The sequence below is a fragment of the Planococcus citri genome, chromosome 5 (assembly GCF_950023065.1).
Source record: "Planococcus citri chromosome 5, ihPlaCitr1.1, whole genome shotgun sequence".
In the NCBI taxonomy this organism is placed as follows: Eukaryota; Metazoa; Arthropoda; class Insecta; order Hemiptera; family Pseudococcidae; genus Planococcus; species Planococcus citri.
Window position 1 is genome coordinate 6,321,187 of NC_088681.1, and position 24,981 is coordinate 6,346,167.

At 37.4% G+C, this 24,981-nt stretch overlaps 1 protein-coding gene across 11 annotated transcripts in view; it reads right to left on the minus strand.

The window, feature by feature from the left end:
- The window catches only part of LOC135849107 (zinc finger protein 37-like), a 58,462-nt gene that overhangs the window by 25,631 nt on the left and 7,850 nt on the right, over nt 1-24,981 (minus strand). For 2 of the 11 annotated variants that reach the window (XM_065369344.1, XM_065369343.1), the window contains one exon: nt 23,470-24,264. The exons of 4 other annotated variants lie outside the window; for them this stretch is intronic. In XM_065369344.1, coding sequence (XP_065225416.1) covers nt 23,641-24,264 — 624 coding nt within the window. In that variant the 3' untranslated portion in view covers nt 23,470-23,640. Of the gene's footprint in view, nt 1-3,872; nt 4,012-4,811; nt 5,646-9,409; nt 10,097-13,539; nt 14,365-18,756; nt 19,566-23,469; nt 24,265-24,981 lie in introns of those variants that run through there. 5 more of the 11 variants (XM_065369353.1, XM_065369348.1, XM_065369345.1 and 2 more) reach the window with 5 other exon arrangements.

The window sequence follows — 24,981 nt, forward strand, 5'->3', positions numbered from 1 at the left end:
TCTTGAGAGCATAATCTATTTCCATACTTGTATTAAAGAGCTTTAGGTGATATCATGAAAATCAGTGTTGCCACTTTTTTTCGTACAAAAAATTAGCTGAAAAAGTTTCGAAACCTAGTTTTTATATCGTTTCGACTCTCAAAAATTCTGAAAAAAATATATTATGGACAACTTGTCATGCTGAACAACATATTACAAAATTGGGATGGTAACTTGGCGCAAAGTCGATTTAATAAAATTTAAATTTTGCCAAAAAAATGCGACTTTTTTATTTAAAACATGAAAAAAAGTTTTGATAGGTAAAGTTGGCCCATTTGACCCCTATTTTTACGTATCTGTTGAAAAAGTTGAAAAACCCCTTTCACTCGATGAAATAAACTCCTCACAAGAAAATCAAAATTCGAAAAAATTCAATTTTCAATTTCAAACATCAAAAAAAGTTTAAATTTATTCAGTTGTCTTATTTTGACCTCTTTCTGACGTATTTCATGAAAAAGTTGATAAAAATTACACTCACAACAAAAAAATAAAAATTCGTTCATTTTTTGAATCTTTTCGAATTTTGATTTTTTGTGAGGAGTTCATTTCATCGAGTGAAAGGGTTTTTTCAACAATTTTTTAATATTTTGTTCAGCATGACAAGTTGTCCGTAATATATTTTTTTCAGAATTTTTGAGAGTCGGAACGATATGAAAACTACGTTTCGAAACTTTTTCAGCTAATTTATTGTACGAAAAAAAGTGGCAACACTGATTTTTATGATATCACCAAAAAGCCTTTCAAACATCGACCTTTTATTCTCCTCATCTGGACCGCGATTCCAAGGGTTCATTTTGATGCAAACCTCCCAAATCGAGTTTGTAAAGAATGCCTCTGCGCATTGCGCGAACTCGTCTCTTACCTTACCCCACTTACCAAGCGTACCACCGCGTACGATCATAATCGCGTGTGGAAGGAGATAACCACCTTCCACACGCGATTATGATCGTACCCTTGGTAAGTGGGGTAAGGTAAGAGACGAGTTCGCGCAATGCGCAGAGGCATTCTTTACAAACTCGATTTGGGAGGTTTGCATCAGAGATTTGCTTGAATTCCGATTGGAATCGCTGTCCAGATAGGGAATAAAAGGTCGATGCTTTCAAAACCCCTAACTATCGGAAAAAGTTCCATTTTGATAGGTATTGCGGTTATCGAGTAATCCACTGCTGAAATGGATGGTATTTTAGGATCACTAAAAACTTTGACACCCCCTGGCTGCCGTTAAAAATGGGCTAGAGGGCTGCGATTTGCGCCATTGGTCTTCCCTTTGGAGGTCTTTCCACAGGAAAAATTTCAAAAAAATCGGCGAACCCACCTACCACTTCTTGGTCCGATTGACGTGGAATGACCCCCGAGCGAGGCGAGGGCAAAAGCTTTTGAAAAAAATTAAAATGTTGAGGATACATTATGGTAATTTTGTCGTCAAATTAACATTTAAATCCTTTCAAAATTTTGTACAAATTTCGTAAATTTCGTACATTTTTGACGTTTCTTTGTACTTTTTTGGGCCATTTTCCAATTTTGTACCGTTTTTGTAAATTCGTACTTTTTTCGTCCTGTAGACACCCTGTGCATAAATATCAAAATGAAGCATATATTAGGAGAAAATAAGCATTTCCTAAACACTCGAAAAAAAGTTCATTTCATCGAAAAATAAATTGTATGGTGGCGCAATATTGGTCCTTTTTGTACCAACGAGTATTTCTGTGTGTATTGAAATTAAAATTAGCGTAAGGTAGAGTGGGGTAATTGCAAAGCACTATTTGATTAGTGACACTTTAAGAGGGCGCTGTGAGAAGACCATTGTACGGATGAAGCTGAAATTTGTACCACTTATACTTCAGGGGGTTCTCTATCAATGATAAAATTTTGGTACAATTTCGTTCACAGATCGTGGAGAAAATTGCAATTTTAAAATTTGAAAATCGACTTTTGCATTTACCCTAACTTGGTGTAAATGCATAAGTGGGGGATATTTTTTTAAATTATTTTTTTTGCATTTTCAACACACTCACTGTATTCTACGTGTCATTTGCTAACTTCTGATGCATTCGTGGTCTTGATTCGGTAAAAAATTCGATAACTTTTCCACTTCCCAATAAATTTTTTAGGGGAGTGAAAAACTGTTGAAAATTTTTTTTTTTTTTAAAACTCGCTAAAATGAACAAAAAATTAACTATTGATCATTTCTGTTTTTTTTTTTAATGTAAAAAACTTGTCATAGAAATACATTTTTCGTCAAATATATTAGTAAAACGTTGAAAAGGAACAATAATTTCAAAATTCAGTAAACCTGTTAATCACTTCTCTAACGTGTAACTCATCATGTGACCGTGCGAGTTTATTTTTTTTGTAATTTCGAACCATTTTCAAGTTATTTAGGGCAAAAAAACATTTGTGGTAAGTGCAAAAATGAAAAAAAAAATCGTTTTTGCAATTACCCCGAGTCGATTTTTTCTGGGGTGGTTGTAAGAACGCAATTTACGGCCAAAATAAAAAAAATTCAAATTGCGATATCGTACCTAAAACTTTAATCCTTCATGACCCTAAATCGTGTAAATTCCAGATAAATCGACAGTTTTTTCTATTTCACATGCATTTTTAAAAAAAAAAAACACCTTTCACTTTACTTATGAGTGGTTTCAACATGCTTTGATAAAAGTGTTTACTACGGAGCGACAAGTTGAACCCTGCGAGTTATGACCAGGTGAACATGTCGGTAAAGGTTGTTGTTTTGACACCCCCTAGTTGGCACAACCAGAAAATTGATATTTTCTTGCATGAGGTCACAATTTTGCAATCACCCCATTCTACCTTACATGTCGTTGCTCATTAAAGTCAGACAAAATTTGCAATTTGGTACTCTTGAAGGAAGAGGACAAGAAGGGAGGGGAGATTTGTGCCAAAGTTATAACGATTGAAACTGTCTCAGAAAATATTTTTTTCATTATTTGCGGATATGTGGTACGCTGAAAGGGGGGCGAAAAGTGACCAAAAAATAATAAGTACGTCAACTTCAGAAAATCTGAGTAAAATTGGCACTTGGTGCGAAGTCACTTTTGAAATCTTGAACAATTTGTCCAGAAAATTGCAAAAATGATTGGACCATCGAATTGAGGGATTTTATAATTCACTCTGCTTTTGGTAACTTCATTAAATCGATAAGACTTTGAAACAGAAAAAAAAACGCCAAACATAAAATACTATCGTGTATTTTTTCACAAGTTGAAGCACAAGTAGTCGGTTGTCAAATCGATAAGGTTATAACTGAAGTCAAATTTTTTTTCACGTTGAAAAACAAAACAAAACAAAGAAAAACCTTTGAATCTGTACACATACAGATAGGTAGTCAACTATTTAAATTTAAGTACATTTAGATGATATGTGATTGGCTAAGTTGAGCTTCATGCGATATTTGTTGCCGCAATGGGCACACTCAAAACGAGGGCTCTCCACATGGGTACTCTCGTGCGTTATCCTATTGCTGATATGCTTGAATTGTTGGTTGCATATGCGGCATTTGAAGCGTTTCTCTTCACTATGCGTCCTTTGGTGCGCAATAAGATTGCCTTTTTGAGTAAAACTTTTGCTACACGTTTTGCAAGAAAATGGTTTCAAACCGGAATGTACTCTCAGGTGTGTAATGAGAGACCCTTTGGAGGATACCACTTTTCCGCAATCAGCGCACTCGAAACCAGGTTTTTCCGCATGCACGCGTTGTTCGTGACTCCATTTATTGTAGTAGTGCTTGAATCGTGCGTCACAAATGCGGCATTTGTAGAGTTTCTTTTCACTATGTGACAATCCATGTGCAATTAAAGTGCTTTTATGACCAAACCGTTTGTCACAGATTCGGCAGTGAAACGGCTTCGAATGTTCTTGCTGATGTCTTGACCAATCACGTTCACAGGGAAACATGGTACCACAAATAACGCAGCGGTAGGGGAATTAATTCCGTATTAGTACCTTCACCTACAGAAATAAAAAATCATATAGCTAATGACACGTCGTCTTCTTTCGAATAATAGTGTTTTTTGGGGTACCCTGTATTTTTGGGCACCCTGTATGCTGTATTTTGGAATTTACGGGGCATAACTAATGCCCCATACAGCACATACAGGGTAACCCCTAAAAAGTCTTATGTTTAATATTAAGTCCGCAGAAGAAGAGGCTCAAAGAAGAATCATTTTTAAAAAATTGCGGATTTTTCGCTTTAGCCCCCCTTTTATTAGTATTGAGAAAAATGGCCCAGTTCCAAAATGCAGAATTTGAAATTCTGCGTCGACCTAAGTCAACCTCACTGAAATCCAAGACCATTTACATGTACTTGTAGTTCGTCATATGCCAAAAAGGTACAGAATAGATGCATCTCCCCTCCACGCCGATTCTCTGGGACAACTTCTTTCTCAAAGGGGACATATTAGGAAACAATTTCAAGCAAACTTGCCAAAAAAACTAACAAAATGGCGGCCATTTTGATTGACAAGTCAGCCGGGGGGGGGGATTTGCGTCATAATTATATATGTGGATTGAAGTTATTTGCGGAGATGGGCGAAAGAAGGTAAGTACACAAAATTGTTCAAAAAGTAATGCGTAACCTCCAGAAAATTTTGGTGAAATTGGCATTTTGCGCAAAGATTGCAAAAATTCAAAAAAAAAAACAATTGACTATCGAATGGAGAGATTCTGTAATTCACTCTGATTTGCTATTATTAGTAACTTCATTAATCGATACACTTTGAAAAAGAAAAAAAAACGGCAAACATAAACTACCATCGCTCGTGTATTTTTCTCACATGTAAGTTGAAGTACAAGTTGGGTGACAATAAAGCATTTACGCGCCAATCTCTTAAGAATAAACTGAATTTGAGAAATCGCTCAAGTATCAAGTCAGTCAAGTTTTATTCACATAAAAAAAAGCAAAACAAAAAAAAAACAAATTTGAATCTGCACAGTGTACACATTCAGATAGCTAAGTATTCAATTATAGAAATTTATTTAAGTACACATTTAGATGCGATGTGATTGGCTAAGAAGGGCTTAGTGCGGAATTTGTTGCCGCAATGGGCACACTCAAAACGAGGGCCCTCTACATGGAAACGTTCGTGCACTGCCCTATAGGAATCATCCTTGAATTGTTTGTTGCATATGCGGCATTTGAAGGGTTTCTTTTTACTATGAGTCCGTTGGTGCTTGGTAAGATAATCTATTCGAGTAAAACTTTTGCTACACGTTTGGCAAGAATACGGTTTCACACCAGAATGTAGTCTCTGGTGTCTAATGAGATGATGTTTATAGGAAAACTTTTGTCCGCAATCAGAGCACTCAAAACAAGCTCCTTCCTTATGCACGCGTTCGTGCCTCTCTTTATGGTGATAACGCTTGAATCGTGCGTCACAAATGCTGCATTTGTAGCGTTTCTTTTCACTATGTGTCAATCCATGTGCAATAAATTTGCTTTCATAGGCGAACTGTTTGTCACAGACTTGGCAGCAAAACGGCTTCGAATGTTCTTGCTGATGTCTTGACCAATCACGTTGAAAGGAAAACATTGTACCACAAATATCACAACAGTAGGGGAATGAATTCCGTATCAGTACCTTTACCTACAGGACAAAAGATCATATCGCAAATTACACCTCGTTTTCTTCTGAATAATTGTGTTGTCATCTAGTTAGTAGTTATGCCCCATAAATACCAAAATGAAACATACGTATGCATGGTGCGTAAAAATACTGAGTAAGCACAATCTTAAAAAGTTTCATGTTTAATATTATGCCCCTACAAAGGGGGGCTCAAAGAAGACTATTTTCTAAAAAAAATTGGGAGGATTTTTGGTTTTAGCCACTACACGACTTGTTTTGAGAAACATGGCCAGTTCCAAAATATAGCATTTGAGATTCTGCGTCGATCAAAGCCGACACCACTAAAATCCAAAACCACGTATAGTTCGTTATATGCCAATAGGAATAGATGCATCCCCCCTCCCTCGACAATCCTCTGGGACAACTTTTTTCTTAAGGGCGACATCTTAAGCAACATTTTAAATAAAAGCAAACTTGCCAAAAAAAATTGGTTCTACCAACGAAATGGCCGGCATTCGGATTAATTGACAGTTCAGGCGAAATCACAGATTTTACTTTTCAACATATAGGATTAGCAAGAAATTTTTGGAACTAGACAATGCTAGATCGAATGAGCATCCAAAAAGTCATCACCAGTCAGAATTTCAAGTGCAAAGTAGTGTAGGTAGTTATTTTTCGTTTTCGGGTGAATTTTAGAAAATCAAATTTGGGCAAAAAATGAGAAACAAAATGAAAAATTTACCAAATTGATCTAGAAAGCTGAAATTTAGGATATGCCCAATTTTCGACCTGCCAAATAAATTGAAAATTGTGACAAAGCGCTTTGGGCAGTTTTGGAGTGTCCAGCAGATTTTTGAACCTTGGAATTTCCACAAAATCTCATCAAATGAAGTTGGAAATCCGAAATTCATTCTGTAAACTAATTTCAATACTCTATTATATCCATCGATCGCACGTAGATTTCAAGTACCTAGTTTTAGAGCCTCCAACGAATTTTTGAAAATTACTGGAGCCTTAAACAGATATTCCAAAGCTCGAAATTTCCAACCAAAAAAAAAAATAATGCCAAAAGTTCTAAAAATCAAAATTAACATTTCTGCACTCTAATTTCATCATACACCATTGAATATTCGATATATCACCCCTCGTCCTCCATTTGTGGTAGAAAGATAAAATTCAGTTTACATCCGATATTTGACACTAATTCCGCGATGGAATGCAGGCAGTTTCAATACGTTTTGAAGCTCCCCAAAAGCTTTTCAGAAACTCCTGTTTTTCAAAAAATATCATAAAATCTGTCCGAATCAATTTTGTCACGTATTGGGCAGAGTGAATTATACAAATATTTGCTGAAGGCTTCAGAATTGCTTAAAACGGTTTGAAACCGTTTCCAATCGATTTGTCAGCTGGAAAATAGGGAATATCCCGAATTTCACCTTTCAATGTCAATTTGGTAGGTAAAGTTTTGAATTTTTTTCACTTTTTGAGCTTAAATTCGATTTTCAAAAATTCACCGAAAATCGAAAAAAGCAATTCAACACTTGGAATTTCGGCTGGCGATTAATTTTTCCATGCTCTTTCGATCTAGCTTTCGCCAGGTCAAAAAATTTCGCGTGAGTCCTATGTTGGAAAGAAAAATCCGTGATTTTGGCTGACCTGCCAATCAAAATGTCCGCCATTCTGTTAGTAAGTAGAAACAACCATTCTTGGGCTTTACCCAACTACCTCCTACAAGTGTTTTTTTCATGTTCTGCGCTTCGCTTGAACTACTCGCACCCTCGCTTTGCTCATGTGCTTCGCCTGTATTTGGGGAGACCTCGTCTTCCCCTTCACCCACTTCGGGCTTCACCTAATTCTCTCCTTTCACTGTTTCCTTCATATATTAGCGTAGGGGACTCCCCCAGCACCCCCTTGAGCTACGTCCAACGCTCTCTTTCCGCTATTTCCTTCTTATATTCGCGGGGGGAATACGTCCCCCTTGTACCCCCCTCGGGCTTCGCCCAACTCCCTTCTTCCTCCTTCAAAAAATATGGTAACAAACCTGTCTTGACCCTGAAACGGGTCAAATGGGGTTGGAAAGTTGAAACCAGCACAAGGCACTTCTGGTACATCCTCCCATTGTACTGTGAAAATTTGGACTCTCTAGGTCAATTTGGAGGGGCTGTAGGCTTTCCTGATCAAAAATCCACTTTTTGACACTGGAGAGCGGTCAAATAGGGTTGGAAGGTTGAAACCTGCAAAAGGCACTTCGGGTACATCCCACCATTGTATTGTGAAAATTTGGACCCTCCAGGTCAATTTGGAAGGCCTATAGGCTTTCCTAAACATCAAAAAACACATTTGACCCTGGAAAGAGGTGAAATAGGGTTGGAAGGTTGAAACCCGCAAAAGGCACTTCGGGTACATTCTCCCACTGTACTGTGAAAATTTGGACTCTCTAGGTCAATTCGGAGAGGCTGTAGGCTTTCCTAAATGTTGAAATTTTCAAAAAAAAACACACGTGAAATATAGGAAAAAATCCACTTTTTTGACTCTGGAGAGGAGTCAAATGGGGTTGGAAGGTTGAAACCTGGAAAAGGCACTTCGGGTACATCCTCCCATTGTACTGTGAAAATGTGGACCCTGCAGGTCAATTTGGAAGGCCTGTAGGCTTTCCTAAACGTCAAAAAAACACATTTGACCCTGGAAAGGGGTGAAATAGGGTTGGAAGGTTGAAACCTGCAAAAGGCACTTCGGGTACATCCTCCCATTGTACTGTGAAAATTTGGACTCTCTAGGTCAATTTGGAGGGGCTGTAGGCTTTCCTAAACGTTGAAATTTTCAAAAAAAAAAACACGTAAAATAGAAGAAAAAAATCCACTTTTTTGCCTCTGGAGAGGGGTCAAATGGGGTTGGAAGGTTGAAACCTGCAAAAGGCACTTCGGGTACATCCTCTCATTATACTGTGGAAATTTGGACCCTCTAGGTCAATTTGGAGGGGCTGTAGGTTCGGCTAAACGTCAAAAAACACAAAAAATACACTTTTTGACCGTTGAGAGGGGTCAAATGGGGTTGGAAGATTTAATCCTGCAAAAAACACTCAAGGGGCACCCTCTCATTGTATGCTGAAAATTTGGACCCCCTAGATCAATTTTAGGGGTGAGGGGGTCAAAAATCGGGGTAAAATGTGGTTTTTCCCACCTAAAATGGGGTTGGGATGACTTGGGAAGCTGAAATTTGGATATGTTGATCACAATGGAGGTACTGACCAATGGTGTGATTTTGGACCCTTTTCGTTCATTTGGGGCCATATTATGCCCCTCCAAAGAAATGACCTTTCTATAATTTTCAACTTTGACCCTCCCCACTGCAGGGGTCAACTCCAGCTCCCAAAAGAACCCCATTTCCCAAGTTTGACTTGATTTGATGAATTAGAACAGGTTCCAGGTCATAAAATGTAAAAATCACCATCCTGCTGAAACTTATAAACCTGTATAATATCTATACAAATAAGTACGTACATACAATAAAAACTGACACACCAAGAATCGTCTAGTTTAACATCAAAACGTCGAGAACTATCAATAATCATTTTTAACAAAAATTTGGCTAAAAAACCAGCAAACATAAACTAACTACAATCATGTAATTTTTCCCATTTGTAAATTGAAGTACAAGATGGGTGTCAATAAGGCATTTAAGCGCCAATCTCTAAGAATAAATTGAATTGAAGAAATTGCTCAAGTATCAACTAAAGTTTTTTTCACGTTGATAAAAAAAAACAAAACGAAGAAAAAACAACTTTTTTCATTTTATGTATTTAGCCAAGCTTGAATGTGTACACATTCAGATAGGTATTCAATTATTGAAATTCAAGTACATTTAGATGATATAATGTGATGTGCTAAGTTGGTCTTATCGCTGAATTTCTTGCCACAATGGGCACACTCAAAACGAGGACCCTCCACATGCATACGTTCGTGCTTTGCCCTGTTGTAATTTTGCTTGAATTTTTGCTTGCAAATGCGGCATTCGAAGGGTCTCTCTTCACTATGCGCTGCCCGTTGGTGCCTAGTAAGATGATATTTTCGAGCAAAACGTTTGCTACACGTTTGGCAAGAAAACGGTTTCACACCGGATCCGGAATGAAGTCTCAGGTGTGTAACGAGATTATGTTTATAGGAAAACATAGTTCCGCAAACAGCGCATTCAAAACAAGCTCGTTCCACATGCATGCGTTCGTGCGCCCATTTACTACGTTTGTACTTGAATTGTGCGTCACAAGTGCTGCATTTGTAGGGTTTCTTTTCACTATGTGTCAATCCATGTGCAATAGAATCGTTTTTATAGGTGAACTGTTTGTCACTGGTTTGGCGGTGAAGCGGCTTCGTATGTTCTCGCTTCTGGTGTCTTGTCCAATTACCTTTGGAGGAAAACAATGCACCACAAATATCGCAGCGATAGGGGAATAAATTCCGCATCTGTACCATTACCTACAGGAATAAAAGATCATATCGCAAATATAAGTGTGTTGCCAACTGGTTATGCCATATAAGTACCAAGATGAAGCATACAAGTATGCAGGGTGCACAAAAATACCGAGTAGATACCCCCAAAAAAGTTTCAAGTTTGATATCCGTGCATTTGACAGTTGCGATCCATTGGAACAGCTTTTTTCTTAAAGGGGACCTCCTAAGGAACAGTTTAACGCAAAATCACCAAAAAAAAAATAAGTTGGCACTACTTCCTAACAAAACTGCATCCATTTAGATTAACAGGTCGGCTGAAATTGCGGATTTTGCTTTCCAACACAGGATTCACACAAAATTTTCTGAACTGGACAGAGTTAGATCAAAAGAGCATGCAAAAATGTATCACCAAGCGAAATTTCAAGTGCTAAAGTAGCTATATATTTTTTTGATTTTTCGTGAATTTTTGAAAGTCAAAAAACCAGAAATGAGACAAAAATCCAAATTTTACCAAATTGAACTAGAACGCTTAAATTCAGAATAGGTAACTAAACCTACCCTATTTTCGATCCACCGAATCGATTGGAAAAAGAAGTTTCTGACTGTTTTGAGCAGTTCTGGAGCCTGCAGCAGAATTTTTAAACATGAAATTTTCACAAAACATCAAATTGAGTCGAAATCAAAGTCAAAAATAGGGATTAAACTGAATTTCATTTTTATAAGTAGGTACCTCAAATCGAGGTGGGATCAAAAAAGTGCATATAAACTGACAGACAAAAATATGTTTCGGACTGGAATTATGCCGATTTAGAAAAAAAATAACGTGTACCTTATCAGCCACAAAGGTGCAAAAAGTACCTGTAAGCTTCAAAACTACATACATACTTGAAACCACCTGCAGTCGACTTCATAGCGAATTGAAATTTGTTCTCAGGAAGAATGTCGACAGTTTAACTCCATTTGATGACATTTTGTGGAAATTCAAAGATTCAAAAATGTTCTGGAGGCTGTAGGACATGGTATCCACTTTCCCTGACTTTTCCGGGTTTTCCAGACCAATTTTCCAGACAGTTTTTTTTCTCATTTTCTATACTTACAAACAGATACCCCATTCTTTAATTAAAGAAGATGTTTTAGAGGGTGGGGGATCAATAATGATGAAAAAGAATACTATTCAGCCTTCAGTACTGACCCATAACTATAATACTAGAGGGATAAACTCAATCTTTTTGCAGATCAAATGAGGACCAAAATCAACAGGGAAGGAATATAGATACTATGGCAGTCAAAATCTTCAATGTCTCCCTCCACAAATCAGAGATATGCATAATACCAAATTATTTAAAATAGTTCTCCAAAAAATGGCAATTCAAGGAGACATTTTATTGTGTAGATGAGTTCCAGGGTAAACTCTAACCCTCTATTTAATTATTTATATCAATTACTGTGCTTTCTGAGCTCTCCACTTCCGTGGCATACCAGCACTGGGAAGAGGCCTCAAAGGAGGCTGAACCCAGGAGGATAATCTCAACAGCCCAGAGACAGTTGCTCACACAAGGAGGCCTGAATCATCCATACTCCCTGATATTCAGTGACCATGTCTACATACCAGCTATGCAATATCTGGTGCTTCGTGGAATCCAAGAGCGATTCTACACCCCGGTCAGTGCTGCCAGTGTGGGGGATCTTCTCCCATACAAACAATATCTTGACATGCACAAACCAACACCTCGTGATGTGGAGACCAGACTCATCTCCTCTGCTGCAGAAGTAATGAGGAGAAGAAGCTTGGGAAATATGGCTTTAACAGCGGTCGAGACCAATGGCCTACTCACGCTGGAGGAAGCCAACGAAGACATATTTCTACAAGGACCCTCCTTTGCACTGGCACACTGTGTCAGACAAGACCTCAGAATGTCTGCTGGGATAGCGAGGGACTTCATCCGCCACTTTGGAGGTAGAGAGATGCTGCTGACCCAACCACACAATGTTGGGGAAGTGGCTACTCTAAAGCGTAAAATCAAAGGAATAGTGAGCCAGGGTCACTATAATATAATATTCTGCATCATCACAAAAATCCATTACTATGACAAACCAACATATAAGGATTTCTCCCTTGGCATCCAAAATCTTGCCAGGGAATGTACCAGAAGAAAAATCAAAAAACTCAATATCCCACGGATTGGATGTGGGCTGGTCCAGCTTGACTGGGGCCAGGTATGGTCAATCATTGTAAGAGAGTTCAGGGAGATACCTATCAACATGAAGGTATGTAACTGGACCTCCCCCAACACCCAATCTAAAACTAAATAATAGCACTTGTAAATAGACTATATAACAGTGTAACAAATTAGCAAATATTCTCCCAAATATAACTTATTTAATTTAATCTAAGGTAGAGTGGGGAAATTGCAAAAACCAGGTAATCGCATAATTGTGACCGCATGCAAAAAAAAATCAATTTTCTGGTTGTGCCAACTAGGGGGTGTCGAAGCAACAACCTTTACCTACATATTCACTTGGTCACAACTTGCGGGGTTCAACTTGTTGCTCCGTAGGAAACACTTTTACCAAAGCATGTTGAAATCACTCATAAGTAAAGTGAGAGGTGGTTTTTAAACAAATGCATGTGAAATGAAAAAAACTGTCGATTTATCTGGAATTTTTACGATTTAGGGTCATGAAGGATTAAGGTTTAAGGTAAGATATCGCAATTTGAAATTTTTTTCTTATTTTGGCGGTAAATTGCGTTTTTGCAACTACCCCAGAAAAAACCGACTCGGGGTAATTGCAAAAACGATTTTTTTTTTCATTTTTGCACTTACCACAAATATTTTTTTGCCCTAAACAACTTGAAAATGGTCCGAAATTACAAAAAAATAAACTTCCACAGTCACATGATGAGTTACGCGTCAGAGAAATGATTAACAGTTTTACTGAATTTTAAAATTATTGCTCCTTTTTAACGTTTTACTAATATATTTGACGAAAAATGTATTTCTATGACGAGTTTTTTACATAAAAAACATCAGAAATGATCAATAGTTGATTTTTTGTTCACTTTAGCGAGTTTTAAAAAAATAATTTTTCAACATTTTTTCACCTTACAATAATAAACCATTTGAATTTGAATATATTTCTTTGGATAAAAAAAAAAAAAAAAAAAACAGCTGAAGTCTCAGAAAATCTTTTCCCCATTATTTGCGGATATACATATATGTTAGGTTGAAAGAGAGACTTGAATTGTGCGAAACATAATGCGTATGTAAACTCCAGAAAATGGGTAAAATTTTAATTTTGCGCGAAGTCATGTCATGTTTGAAAACTTAACTAATTTGTCTAGAAAATCGCAAAAATTCAAAAACATAACTCGACAATCAAATAGAGTGATTCTGTAATTCACTGTGACTTGCTTTTGGTAACACTATTAATCGATAGACTTTGAAAAAGAAAACAAAAACGCCAAACATAAAATACCATACTGTATTTTTTCCCATATAAGTAAATATTGTAGCAGGAGTCAGGTATCAATAAGTGAGGCATTTACACGTTAATCTCTAAGAATAAACTGAATTTATGAAAAATCGCTCAAGTATCAAGTCAAGTTTTTTTCACGTTGATTAAAAAAAACAAAACAAAGAAAAAACAAATTTGAATCTGTACACATTTAGATAGGTATAGTCAGATATGGAAATTTATGTGATTGGCCAAGGCGATCTTTCTGCTGAATTTGTTGCCGCAATGGGCGCATTCAAATTGAGGGCCCTCCACACGCATACGTTACGTTCGTGCGTATTCCTACCTCCTATCTGACTGAATTGTTGGTTGCATATGCGGCATTTGAAGGGTTTCTCTTTAGTATGCGACCGCTGGTGCTGAGTTAGATAATCTTTTCGAGTAAAACTTTTTCTACATGTTTGGCAAGAAAACGGTCTCACACCGGAATGTAGATCCAGGTGTCTAATGAGAATACGTTTATAGGAAAACGTTTTTCCGCAATCAGGGCACTGAAAACAAGCTCCTTCATTATGCACGCGTTCGTGCGACAATTTACTGTGATAGTACTTGAATTGTGCGTCACAAATGCTGCATTTGTAGCGTTTCTTTTCAATATGCGTCAATTGATGTGCAATTAAGTCGCTTTCATTAGCAAACTGTTCGTCACAAAATTGGCAGTGAAACGGCTTCGAATGTTCTCGCTGCTGATGTCTTGTCCAATCACCTTCGTAGAAAAACATTGCACCACAAATATCGCAGCAGTAAGGCAATGAATCCTGCATCTGTACCTCTGCCTACAGGACAAAAGATCATATCACAAATGAGACGTTCTTTTCTTCTAAATAATTGAGAAGCCAACTATAGTTACTTATGCGCAACAAATACCGAAATAAAAGATAAAACATTTATACAGAGTTGTCATTATTACAGAGTACTCCCAAAAAAGGTCCATGTTTATGTAATTTAGTTTGGTGACACAGTCACAAGTGAATAACAGTAATGACAGCTTAAGATTGGTCGTTGGATTAGGGTGATGACAATGCATATTATATTTCACGTTGCCAACATGTATTTTTGACAAAAAAAACTATGACCGTTATCCTGCCTATTTTTACGAGGAAAAAATATATCCTGCATACTCGAAAAAATGTGAATTTCATCAAAAAGTAAATTGTATGGTGACGTCATATTGGCCCTTTTTTTCTACCTATTTCTGTCTATCTACATCATCTTAAGAAACATTTTAAAGCAAACTTGCCAAACAAAAAAAAAAAAAAGTTGGCCTCACTAACAAAATGACAGCCATTTTGATTCACAGGTCAACCGAAATCACAGATTTTGCTTCCCAAATTCCAAAATAATATTCCCATAACATTTTTGGAACTGGACATAGCTAGATAGAAAGAGCATTGAAATATTCATCATCAGCTAAAATTTCAAGTGTTAAATCAATAGTTTTTATCGATTTTTGGTGAATTTTTGAAAATTAAATTCGGTCCAAAAATGAGAAAAAAAATCAAAATTTCACCGAATTGACCTAGAATGTTGAAATTTGGGATATATCCCATTTTCGACCTGTGTAATCGGTTGAGAACGGTTTCAAACCGTGTTGGGCAGTTCTGGAGCCTCCAGCAGATTTTTGAAACTTGAAAGGGTATAATGAGGATAAGGTACGATACGGTTTTGGGCCCAAAAATGGATTTCGACGTGGGTCACCCCAAAGGTTACCCATGATGAGAAGATACGCTGAAAAAATTTTCAGAACCCCAGACTTTTTTTTCGGGGGGGGGGCAAAATGTGTTTTTAAAACTTTATTTTCCAGTTTTTCGCCAAATGTAGATAAAAATTTCGCGTTTTTTTGGTATCGATTCTTCAGGGTGAGAGGAAGCCCCTGAAATTTTTTCAAAATTTTTTGGACCATTTTTCACCAAATTGTGGCGTTTTGAAAATTTTGAACGGCCATTTTGTAAAGAAGTTGCGGAGGTACAGTCACCATTTTTTCCCCTAAAATACATTTTTTAGTCAAAATTACACCATAAAAATTCCAGCGAGTTTGAGTTGGTGCAACATTGTCAAAAAAAATAAAAACTGACCAAGCGTCATATTTGCCGGGGGTGGGTGTGATAGTCCACGACGCTATCGTGGGAAGTTACGTAACGTTCGCGCGCGTTACCGTCATTCATGATTCTCTCGTAATCCGGTCAAAAAGGGGAAAAATGGGTGAACCACATAAGTACTCGTAATTCGGTTCGAAGATTTTTGTGGTGAATATTGTCAGAAATGTCAACCCCCTCCCTTCATTATATACCTCTCAAAATGGCTTTTTTCATCTTGTTATATGTTTTTTAACAATGAAAATTACGTGCGAGGTACAATTTTCTGAACACGTTTTTAGGATGTAAGTACATACTTACTTACTTATGCCCCCTCAATATCTATCATATATTTTTTCGAAATTTTTGTTTTGGTGCGTCATGATGAAAAATTGAAAAAAATAGCCATAGAGGGGGTAAAATAAGAATTTTGAGAGAATTAACTATTATTGAGTGAGGTGTCGTTTCCGCATAATTCGATACCACTAAGCACGAATATGACGTCAGATTTTCTGCTGCACTCATCTAGCCCCCTTCAGTGCCTTCAGCCTCTACCTCAATTTTTATTATTCTTGAAATATCGTTACGGTGTTGTTTTCATATGTTTCAAACCTCCCGAGCTCTTTTCGCCATTTCCTTCATGTATTCGCGGGGGGTCTCGCCCATCTCTCTCCTTCCTCCTGCAAAAAGTATGTTAACAAACCTGGCTTGACTTTGAAACAGGTCAAATGGGATTGGAAAGTTCAAACCGGCAAAAGGGCCTTCGGGTACATCCTCCCATTGTACTGTGAAAATTTGAACCCTCTAGGTCAATTTGGAGGTGCTGTAGGCTTTCCTAAATGTCGAAAAACACATTTGACCCTGGAAAGAGGTCAAATAGGGTTGGAAGGTTGAAACATGCAAAAGGCACTTCGGGTACACCCTCCCATTGTACTGTGAAAATTTGAACCCTCTAGGTCAATTTGGAGGTGCTGTAGGCTTTCCTAAATGTCGAAAAACACATTTGACCCTGGAAAGAGGTCAAATAGGGTTGGAAGGTTGAAACATGCAAAAGGCACTTCGGGTACACCCTCCCATTGTACTGTGAAAATTTGGACACTGTAGGTCAATTTGGAGGGGCTACAGGCTGTCTGAAAAATTGGAAAACGAGTAAAATAGCAAAAAAATCCACTTTTTTGACCCTGGAGAGAGGTCAAATGGGGTTGGAAGGTTGAAACCTACAATAAGTACTCATGGGGCATCCTCCCATTGTATGCTGAAAATTTGGCCCCCCTGGATCAATTTGAGGGGCAAGGGGGTCAAAAATAGGGGTAAAATGTTGTTTTTTCCACCTTAAATGGGGTGGGGATGACCTAGGAAGCTGAAATTTGGATATGTTAGCCACAATAGAAATACTGACCAATGGTATGATTTTGAACCCTTTTCGTTTATCTGGGGCCATATTATGCCCCTCCGAAAAAATGACTTTTCTGTAATTTTCAACTTTGACCCTCAAAACTTTGAGGGTCAATTCCAGGTGCTAAAAGAACCCCATTTGCCAAGTTTGAGTTGATTTGGTCAATTAGAACAGGTTCCAGGTCATAAATGTAAAAAATTCAAGTTTTGGTGAAATTTCTATATATATATATATAGCATCTGACACACCAGGAATCGTCTAGTCTGAGCTCAAAACGTCGAGAACCATCAAAATTTTTGACCCTCGACCTTTTTATTCAAAGTTGGGCCTACCGCAACAGCCATCATTTTTCACAAAAATTTGGCTAAAAACGTCATTATGAGGGGTAAATATGAAGAGAGGGAGTTGAAATTTCTTGTGGGTAAGTATACCTCGTACAAAAAATGTCTACAAGATACTAAAAAATTGGAAAAATTCGGTTCACATGGGGCTGAGAAAACATTTTTTTTCCAATTTCAGAAAAAGGGAATTTTTCAAAGATGGGGCGGGGGGTCTGGAGGTCAGAAACTTTCCATGCGGAAGTTTCTCGTTGGTACCTCTACCTACCTACCATGCAAATATCAACCCGAAAGCTCTCGGAGGCCATTTCAGATTTTCTTGAACAATTATTACTGAAATTACGTCACCTCGAGGGATCGTAGAGCTACCCCCTTGGGGCTAGGGAGTTGGTCGATAGCTCATTCGATAGGTATTTGAGATAACATGAAATTATCACTAAGCTCATTCTACTCAAAAGTTGATATTTTAGGAGTTTTTGACGAAAAACAGATTTTGAAGGGGTTTGATCCACTGTGGGAGGATGATTTGCACTAAGGGTGACGGCGGGGGACAATATTCACCAGAAAAATCTTCGATCCGAATTACGAGTATATGGTTCACCCATTTTTCCCCTATTTGACCAGACTACGAGAAAATCATGATTCATGAATGACGGTAACGCGGGCGAACGCTACGTAACTTCCCACGATAGCGTCGTGGACTATCACACCCACCCCCGGCAAATATGACGCTTGGTCAGTTTTTATTTTTTTTGACAATGTTGCACCAACTCAAACTCGCTGGAACTTTTATGGTGTAATGTTGATTAAAAAATGTATTTTAGGGGCAAAAATGGTGACTGTACCTCCGCAACTTCTTTACAAAATGGCCGTTCAAAATTTTCAAAACGCCACAATTTGGTGAAAATATGGTCCAAAAAATTAATTTGAAAAAATTTCAGGGGCTTCCCCTCACCCTTAAGAATCGATACAACAAAAACCGCGAAATTTTTATCTACATTTGGCGAAAAACTTGAAAATAAAGTTTAAAAAACACATTTTGGCCCCTCCCCCCCTGAAAAAAAGTCTGGGGGTGTGAAAATTTTTTCAGCATATTTTCTCATCATGGGTAACCTTTGGGGTGACCCACATCGAAATCCATTTTTGGGCCCAAAACCGTACCTTATCTTCCTATACCCAAGGGTGAAATATTGGCACTTGGTGCGAAGTCATTTTTGAAATCTTAAACGATTTGTCCAGAAAATTGCAAAAATCCAAAAAAATAATTGGACTATCGAATTGAGAGATTTTGTAACTCACTATAATTTGTTTTTGGTAACTTCATCAAATCGATACACTTTGAAAAAGAAAAAAAATGTCAAACATAAAATACAATCGTGTATTTTTTCACATAGGTACATAGATACCTATTACCTATGTAGGTAAGTTGAAGCACAAGTCGGGTGCCAAATCGATAAGGTTATAACTGAAGTCAAGTTTTTTCACGTTGAGAAACAAAACAAAACAAAGAAAAACCTTTGAATCTGTACACATTCAGATAGGTAGTCAATTATTGATATTTAAGTACATTTAGACGATATGTGATTGGCTAAGGTGTGCTTCATGCGGTATTTGTTGCCGCAATGGGCACACTCAAAACGAGAGCCCTTTGCATGGGTACTCTCGTGCGTTATCCTATTGCAGATATGCTTGAATTGTTGGTTGCATATGCGGCATTTGAAGCGTTTCTCTTCACTATGCGTCCGTTGGTGCGCAGTAAGATTGCCTTTTTGAGCAAAACTCTTGCTACACGTTTTGCAAGAAAATGGTTTCATCCCGGAATGTACACTCAGGTGTGTAATGAGAGACCCTTTAGAGGATACCACTTTTCCGCAATCAGCGCACTCGAATCCAGGTCTTTCCGCATGCACGCGTTGTTCGTGACTCCATTTATTGTAGTAGTTCTTGAATCGTGCGTCACAAGTGCTGCATTTGTAGAGTTTCTTTTCACTATGTGACAATCCATGTGCAATTAAAGTGCTTTTATGGCCAAACTGTTTGTTACAGACTCGACAGTGAAACGGCTTCGAATGTTCTTGCTGATGTCTTGACCAATCACGTTCACAGGAAAACATGGTACCACAAATAACGCAGCAGTAGGGGAATGAATTCCGTATCAGTACCTTTACCTATAAGATTAAAGATCATATAGCTAATGACACGTCGTCTTCTTTCGAATAATTGTGTTTTTTGAGGTAATCAGTATTTTTGGGCACCCTGTATTTTTTGACACTCTGTATGCTGTATTCTGGAATTTATGGGGCATAACTACTGCCAATGCCCCATACAGCACACACAGGGTGTCCACTGCCCACTGCCCAGAAATACAGGGTACCCATTAAAAAGTCTTATGTTTAATATTATGCCCGCAGAATAAGAGTCTCAAAGAAGAATCATTTTCAAAAAAATGGCGCATTTTTAGTATTGAGATAAATGGTTCAGTTCCAAAATGCAGCATTTGAAATTCTGCGTCGACCTAAGCCAACCTCACTAAAATCCAAGACCATTTATATGAACTTGTAGTTCGTCATATTATGCCAATAGGTATAGAATAGATGCATCTCCCCTACCTCGCCGATCCACATATTCAGAAACATTTTTCTAGCAAACTTGCCAAAAAAAAAAACTTGGCCCCACTAACAAATTGGCGGCCATTTTGATTGACAGGTCAGCAGAAATCGTTGATTTTGTTTCCCTAAATAGAATTCGCACGAAATTTTTTTGGAACTGGGCAAAGCTGTGTCGGAAAAGCATGCTAAAATTTTTCACCAGCGAACATTTCAAGTGCAAAATTGTGTATTTTTTCGTTGTCTGGTGACTTTTTGAAAATAAAATTTTGGTAGGTATTCAAACAGGAGCTTCCAAGTTCCAGCAGATTTTTGAACCTTGAAATTTTTTTCAGGTTTTAAAAATCTACTGGAGTCCTCAAGAATTTTCAGTAAGTCGCTGGATACTCCAAAATGACCGAAAAACACCAACAGTCGACGCAACGGTTCGTTTAAGTTGGAGTGCAGCTTGAATTTCGTATTTCCAGCAACTTCATTTTGATGAAATTCTGTGGAAATTTCAAATTACAAAAATCTACTGCAGCCACAAGTAGTTACTGCTCAACATTGTTTGAAACTTGTTTCTTTTGATTTGGTAGGTCGAAAGTGAGGTATTGCGGTATCCCAAATTTTAGCTTTCTAAGTCCATTTGTCAGGACTTTGAATTTTTTTTCTTATTTTTGGGTTCAAAAGCCCAAAACTTTTTTACAATAATTTGTTAGGAAAAGTACGTAGAAATTCACTCTAATTTGTAAAGAAATGGTAAAAAGGCTTTTGTCCGCTCTTTTTATTTTCATTTTATTTTTTAAGGAGAGAATAAGTATTACTGCCGATTTCTCTAAGCATTACGATTTTTAATCATTGTAGTGGAAGAAAACCAAATAAATACTTTAGCGATCCTATAGGTATAAATTCTACCTAATCTATTTTTCAAACAGTCAGCTGTTCCACTTCATAATACTATTAGCGATCCTATAGGACATCTGAAGAACCAAGTCATCATAGCAATCAGCTGATTTATCAACATAAACAAACTGTCAACTATTTTATCTACTTAGCGATCCTATAGGAAGTCTACCTAAACTAATTTCAATATGCTTAGTCAGCTGTTTTATCTTACCATTAAGGAGCATTTTCAGTCAGCTGATAGGTCTTATTTAACCATACATTTCTATGATTAACTCAATCAGCTGAGATACATCTTATTCAGCTGATATACAACTCAATCAGCTGATACTAATCTTAATCAGCTGACATAGATTCCTCATCAGCTGAGAAGCTAGTGCACCCACCTTTTTCAGAGTATATAAACTCAGCCAACTCACTGGTAAAATCAGTTCTCTTCTGGCTATTGAAGTCTAATCTTCTTTAGCTAGAAGAGATAGGGAGGCCTACCTTAACATAGGTGTAGAACTTCGCTTATGTGTAGGCCGCACTTCATTGATTCTCATTGTGGCTGCTTCAGTACCATTTGAGATCTTTGGTTAGCCTTATAGGGATCTCATTGATTCTCACTGTGGATACTTAGTACCATCTGAGATCTTTGGTTTGTCGTATAGGGATCTCATTGATCCTCCCAGTGGATACCTAGTACTATTGGAGATCTTTGGTTTGTCTGAACGTGCAAAGGTTAAAACCTTACCTACATTTGGGACCTGTTCTCTTAGAACTATTCGCGACTAAGTATAAGACGTGTAAAGTTCGGTTAAGTGTAATCCGCGAATAAACTACGTATTTTGTGTTTCAAAATAAAAACATTAATAAAACTTTAATTTCATATGATCGGAAAATGGGTATTTTCCTAGACAGTTTTGTGGTTGGAAAATACGTCTTTAACGCATCTACCTAAACATGTGCGGAAAACAGTCACTTTCCTCCCTAGAGTAACTGTTTTCCGCACATGTTTACAAATTCGAAATTAGCCATTTTTTAAGATTTCAGCATTTATTTTCCTCTCATATGAAATTAAAATGGTATACGCGACAGGATTGGACAGTAACGCGATTAACTTGTGCGATTTAAGTCGCTCGACTTCGCCTTGCTCCTCAAACTTCGCACTCGTTAATCGCATACTTTCCGCTCCTGTCACATAATATACTAAGTATTAAAAACATTTCATGAGTTTGTTTTCTTCCACTACAATCATATACTCGTACATTCCTCAGTCAAATTATAAAAAATGTTTTATGGTCTTTGACAGCGAAATGCATCGTTTTATACAAAGATTTCTTAACTAAACTACATTTTTTTCAAAATCTGCATTCATAGGCACTCAAATAACGGAGTAATGCCTTGAAAGGCAGAGAATTCACTCTCACTACATATATCAGTAAATTTTGATACTTATTTATTATAGTTTTTGCGCTGGTCGAGAAAAACTATATTGTTTTCACTTTTCACTTTTTGTCAGTTGTTCCAACACATGAAAATCGTGAATTTTAAACTTATTGCCGAAAGCCAATAGCCAATTAGCATACAGTATTTGAAAATATAACCAATCAGAGAATAGCGTTTCTATAAAACCAATCAACGATTAGTATTCGTAGAAACCGATTGCGAGACTGAATTTATAAACTGAAATAAATTACATTTTCATATTTTTTGTGTAGTTCAAATGAAATAACACAATGAAAGTTGAAACACAGAATTGTTGTCAAAGTTATTTCTTATTTCTTTTATTAAATTTTAGCAATTTGTAAAGGTCCCTTTTTTCATATGCCAATGGCCAAACGACAATGATACAAAACAGCGAAGTTGAAAACAAAAAATTCCCTTCTCATGATGTATTATTCAACCAGGGAGTAAACGTGATTTTCGACGAATTTTGAGGTTTATTTCCCTCGTTTTGCTCGGACAATTCACAATACACCTCAAAATTCGTCGAAAATCACTTTTACTCAATAGTTGAGTTGAATAAATTACGATTTCTCATGAAAAAAGCACAAAACGCAATCGCAAAAACTACATCTTGGATCAGCGGACCCGCTGGTCCCTTGTTTATTTTTTATTTCTTACTATTATTTTCCTAATTGTTACATGTTTCCTTATTGGAGGAGGGGGAGGGGGGGGGTATGAATTCTTTTTTAGAGATTTTTTTCTGGATTGCCCCCTTTGTACCTACAAGTACATATTCCTAAATAATTATTGGAATTAAAATTAGCGTACATGTCGTTGCTCATTAAAGTCGGACAAGATTTGTAATTTGGTACTCTTGAAGAAAGAGGACAAGAGGGGAGGGGAGATTTGTGCCATAGTTATAAAGATTGAAATTGTCTCAGAAAATCTTTTCCTCATTGTGGTACGCTGAAAGGGGGACGAAAACTGACCAGAAAATAATAGGTCAACACCAGTAAATGTGGGCGAAATTGGCAATTTGCGCGAAGTCATTTTTGAAATCTTAAACGATATGTCCGGAAAATTGCAAGACTTCATTTGGTAACTTCATTAAATCTATTGACTTTGAAAAAGAGAAAAAAAACGCCAAACATAAAATACCATCGTGTATTTTTCCACATAGATATGTAGGTTAATTGAAGTACAAGTCGGTTGTCAAATCGATAAGGTTATAACTGATGTCAAGTTTTTTCACGTTGAAAAAAACAAACAAAACAATGATAAAACATTGAATCTGTACACATTTAGACATTTAGATAGGAAGTCAATTATTGAAATTTAGAAAAGTACATTTAGATAATATGTGATTGGCTAAGGTGGACTTACTGAGGAATTTGTTGCCACAATGAGCACACTCAAAACGAGAGCCCTCCACATGCAAACGTTCGTGCGTTGTCCTATTGCTGGTATGCTTGAATTGTTGGTTGCATATACGGCATTTGAAGAGTTTCTCTTCACTATGCGTCCGTTGGTGCAAAATAAGATTGCCTTTTTGAGCAAAACTTTTGTTACACGTTTTACAAGAAAATGGTTTCACGCCGGAATGTAGTTTCAGGTGTGTAAAGAGATTACTTTTAGAGGAAAACTTTTTTCCGCAATCAGGGCACGCAAAACAACCTCCTTCCACATGCACGCGTTCGTGCCTCCATCTACTGTGATAGATCTTGAATCGTGCGTCGCAAATGCGGCATTTGTAGTCTTTCTTTTCACCATGTGCAGATCTATGTAAAATTAAATAGCTTTTATAAGCAAACTGTTTGCCACAGACTTGGCAGCGAAACGGTTTTGTATGTCCATGCTGGTGTCTTGACCAATCACGTTCACAGGAAAACATCGCACCACAAATATCACAGCAGTAGGGGAATGAATTCTGTATCAGTACCTTCACCTGCAGGATAACAGATTATATCGCAAATGACACATCTCGTCTTCTTTTGAATAATTGTTTTTTGGGAGTACTATGCATTTTTGGGCACCCTGTATATGCTTTATTTTGGTACATATGGGGCATATGCCCGAATTCTTATGTTTAATATTACACCCACAAAAGAAGAGTCTAAAAGAAGAATCATTTTCAAAAAAATGGCGCATTTTTAGTATTGAGAAAAATGGACTAGTTCCAAAATGCTGCATTTGAAATTCTGAGTACACACCTAAGCCCTATAATCAAAGACCATTTTATACTTATATACTTACCTAGTTCATCATATGCCCAGTGGCGTAGCCAAGGGGGGAGGGGGGCGAAGGGGGCCATGCCCCCCCCCCCTTGAGAGCGAAAATTTGAAAGAAAAGATGCAAAAATGGACGTTTTTTCGATGTTTGGACCCATTTTTTCCAAAAATTTTCGCTCTCGCTTCGCTCGAGCAGTAATTTTGCCTTCATTTTCATTAAATCACCACACATTACAATACATTTCCAGAAAATTACCCCTCATTTCGATTTTTCATGCCTAAAAGTCTGGTTTTGCCCCCTCCTTGAGAAAATCCTGGCTACGCCACTGCATATGCCCATAGGTACAGAATAGATGCATCTCCCCTCCTTCGCCAATCCTCTGGGAGAATTTTTTTCTTAATGGGGACATGCATATTAAGAAACATTTTCAAGC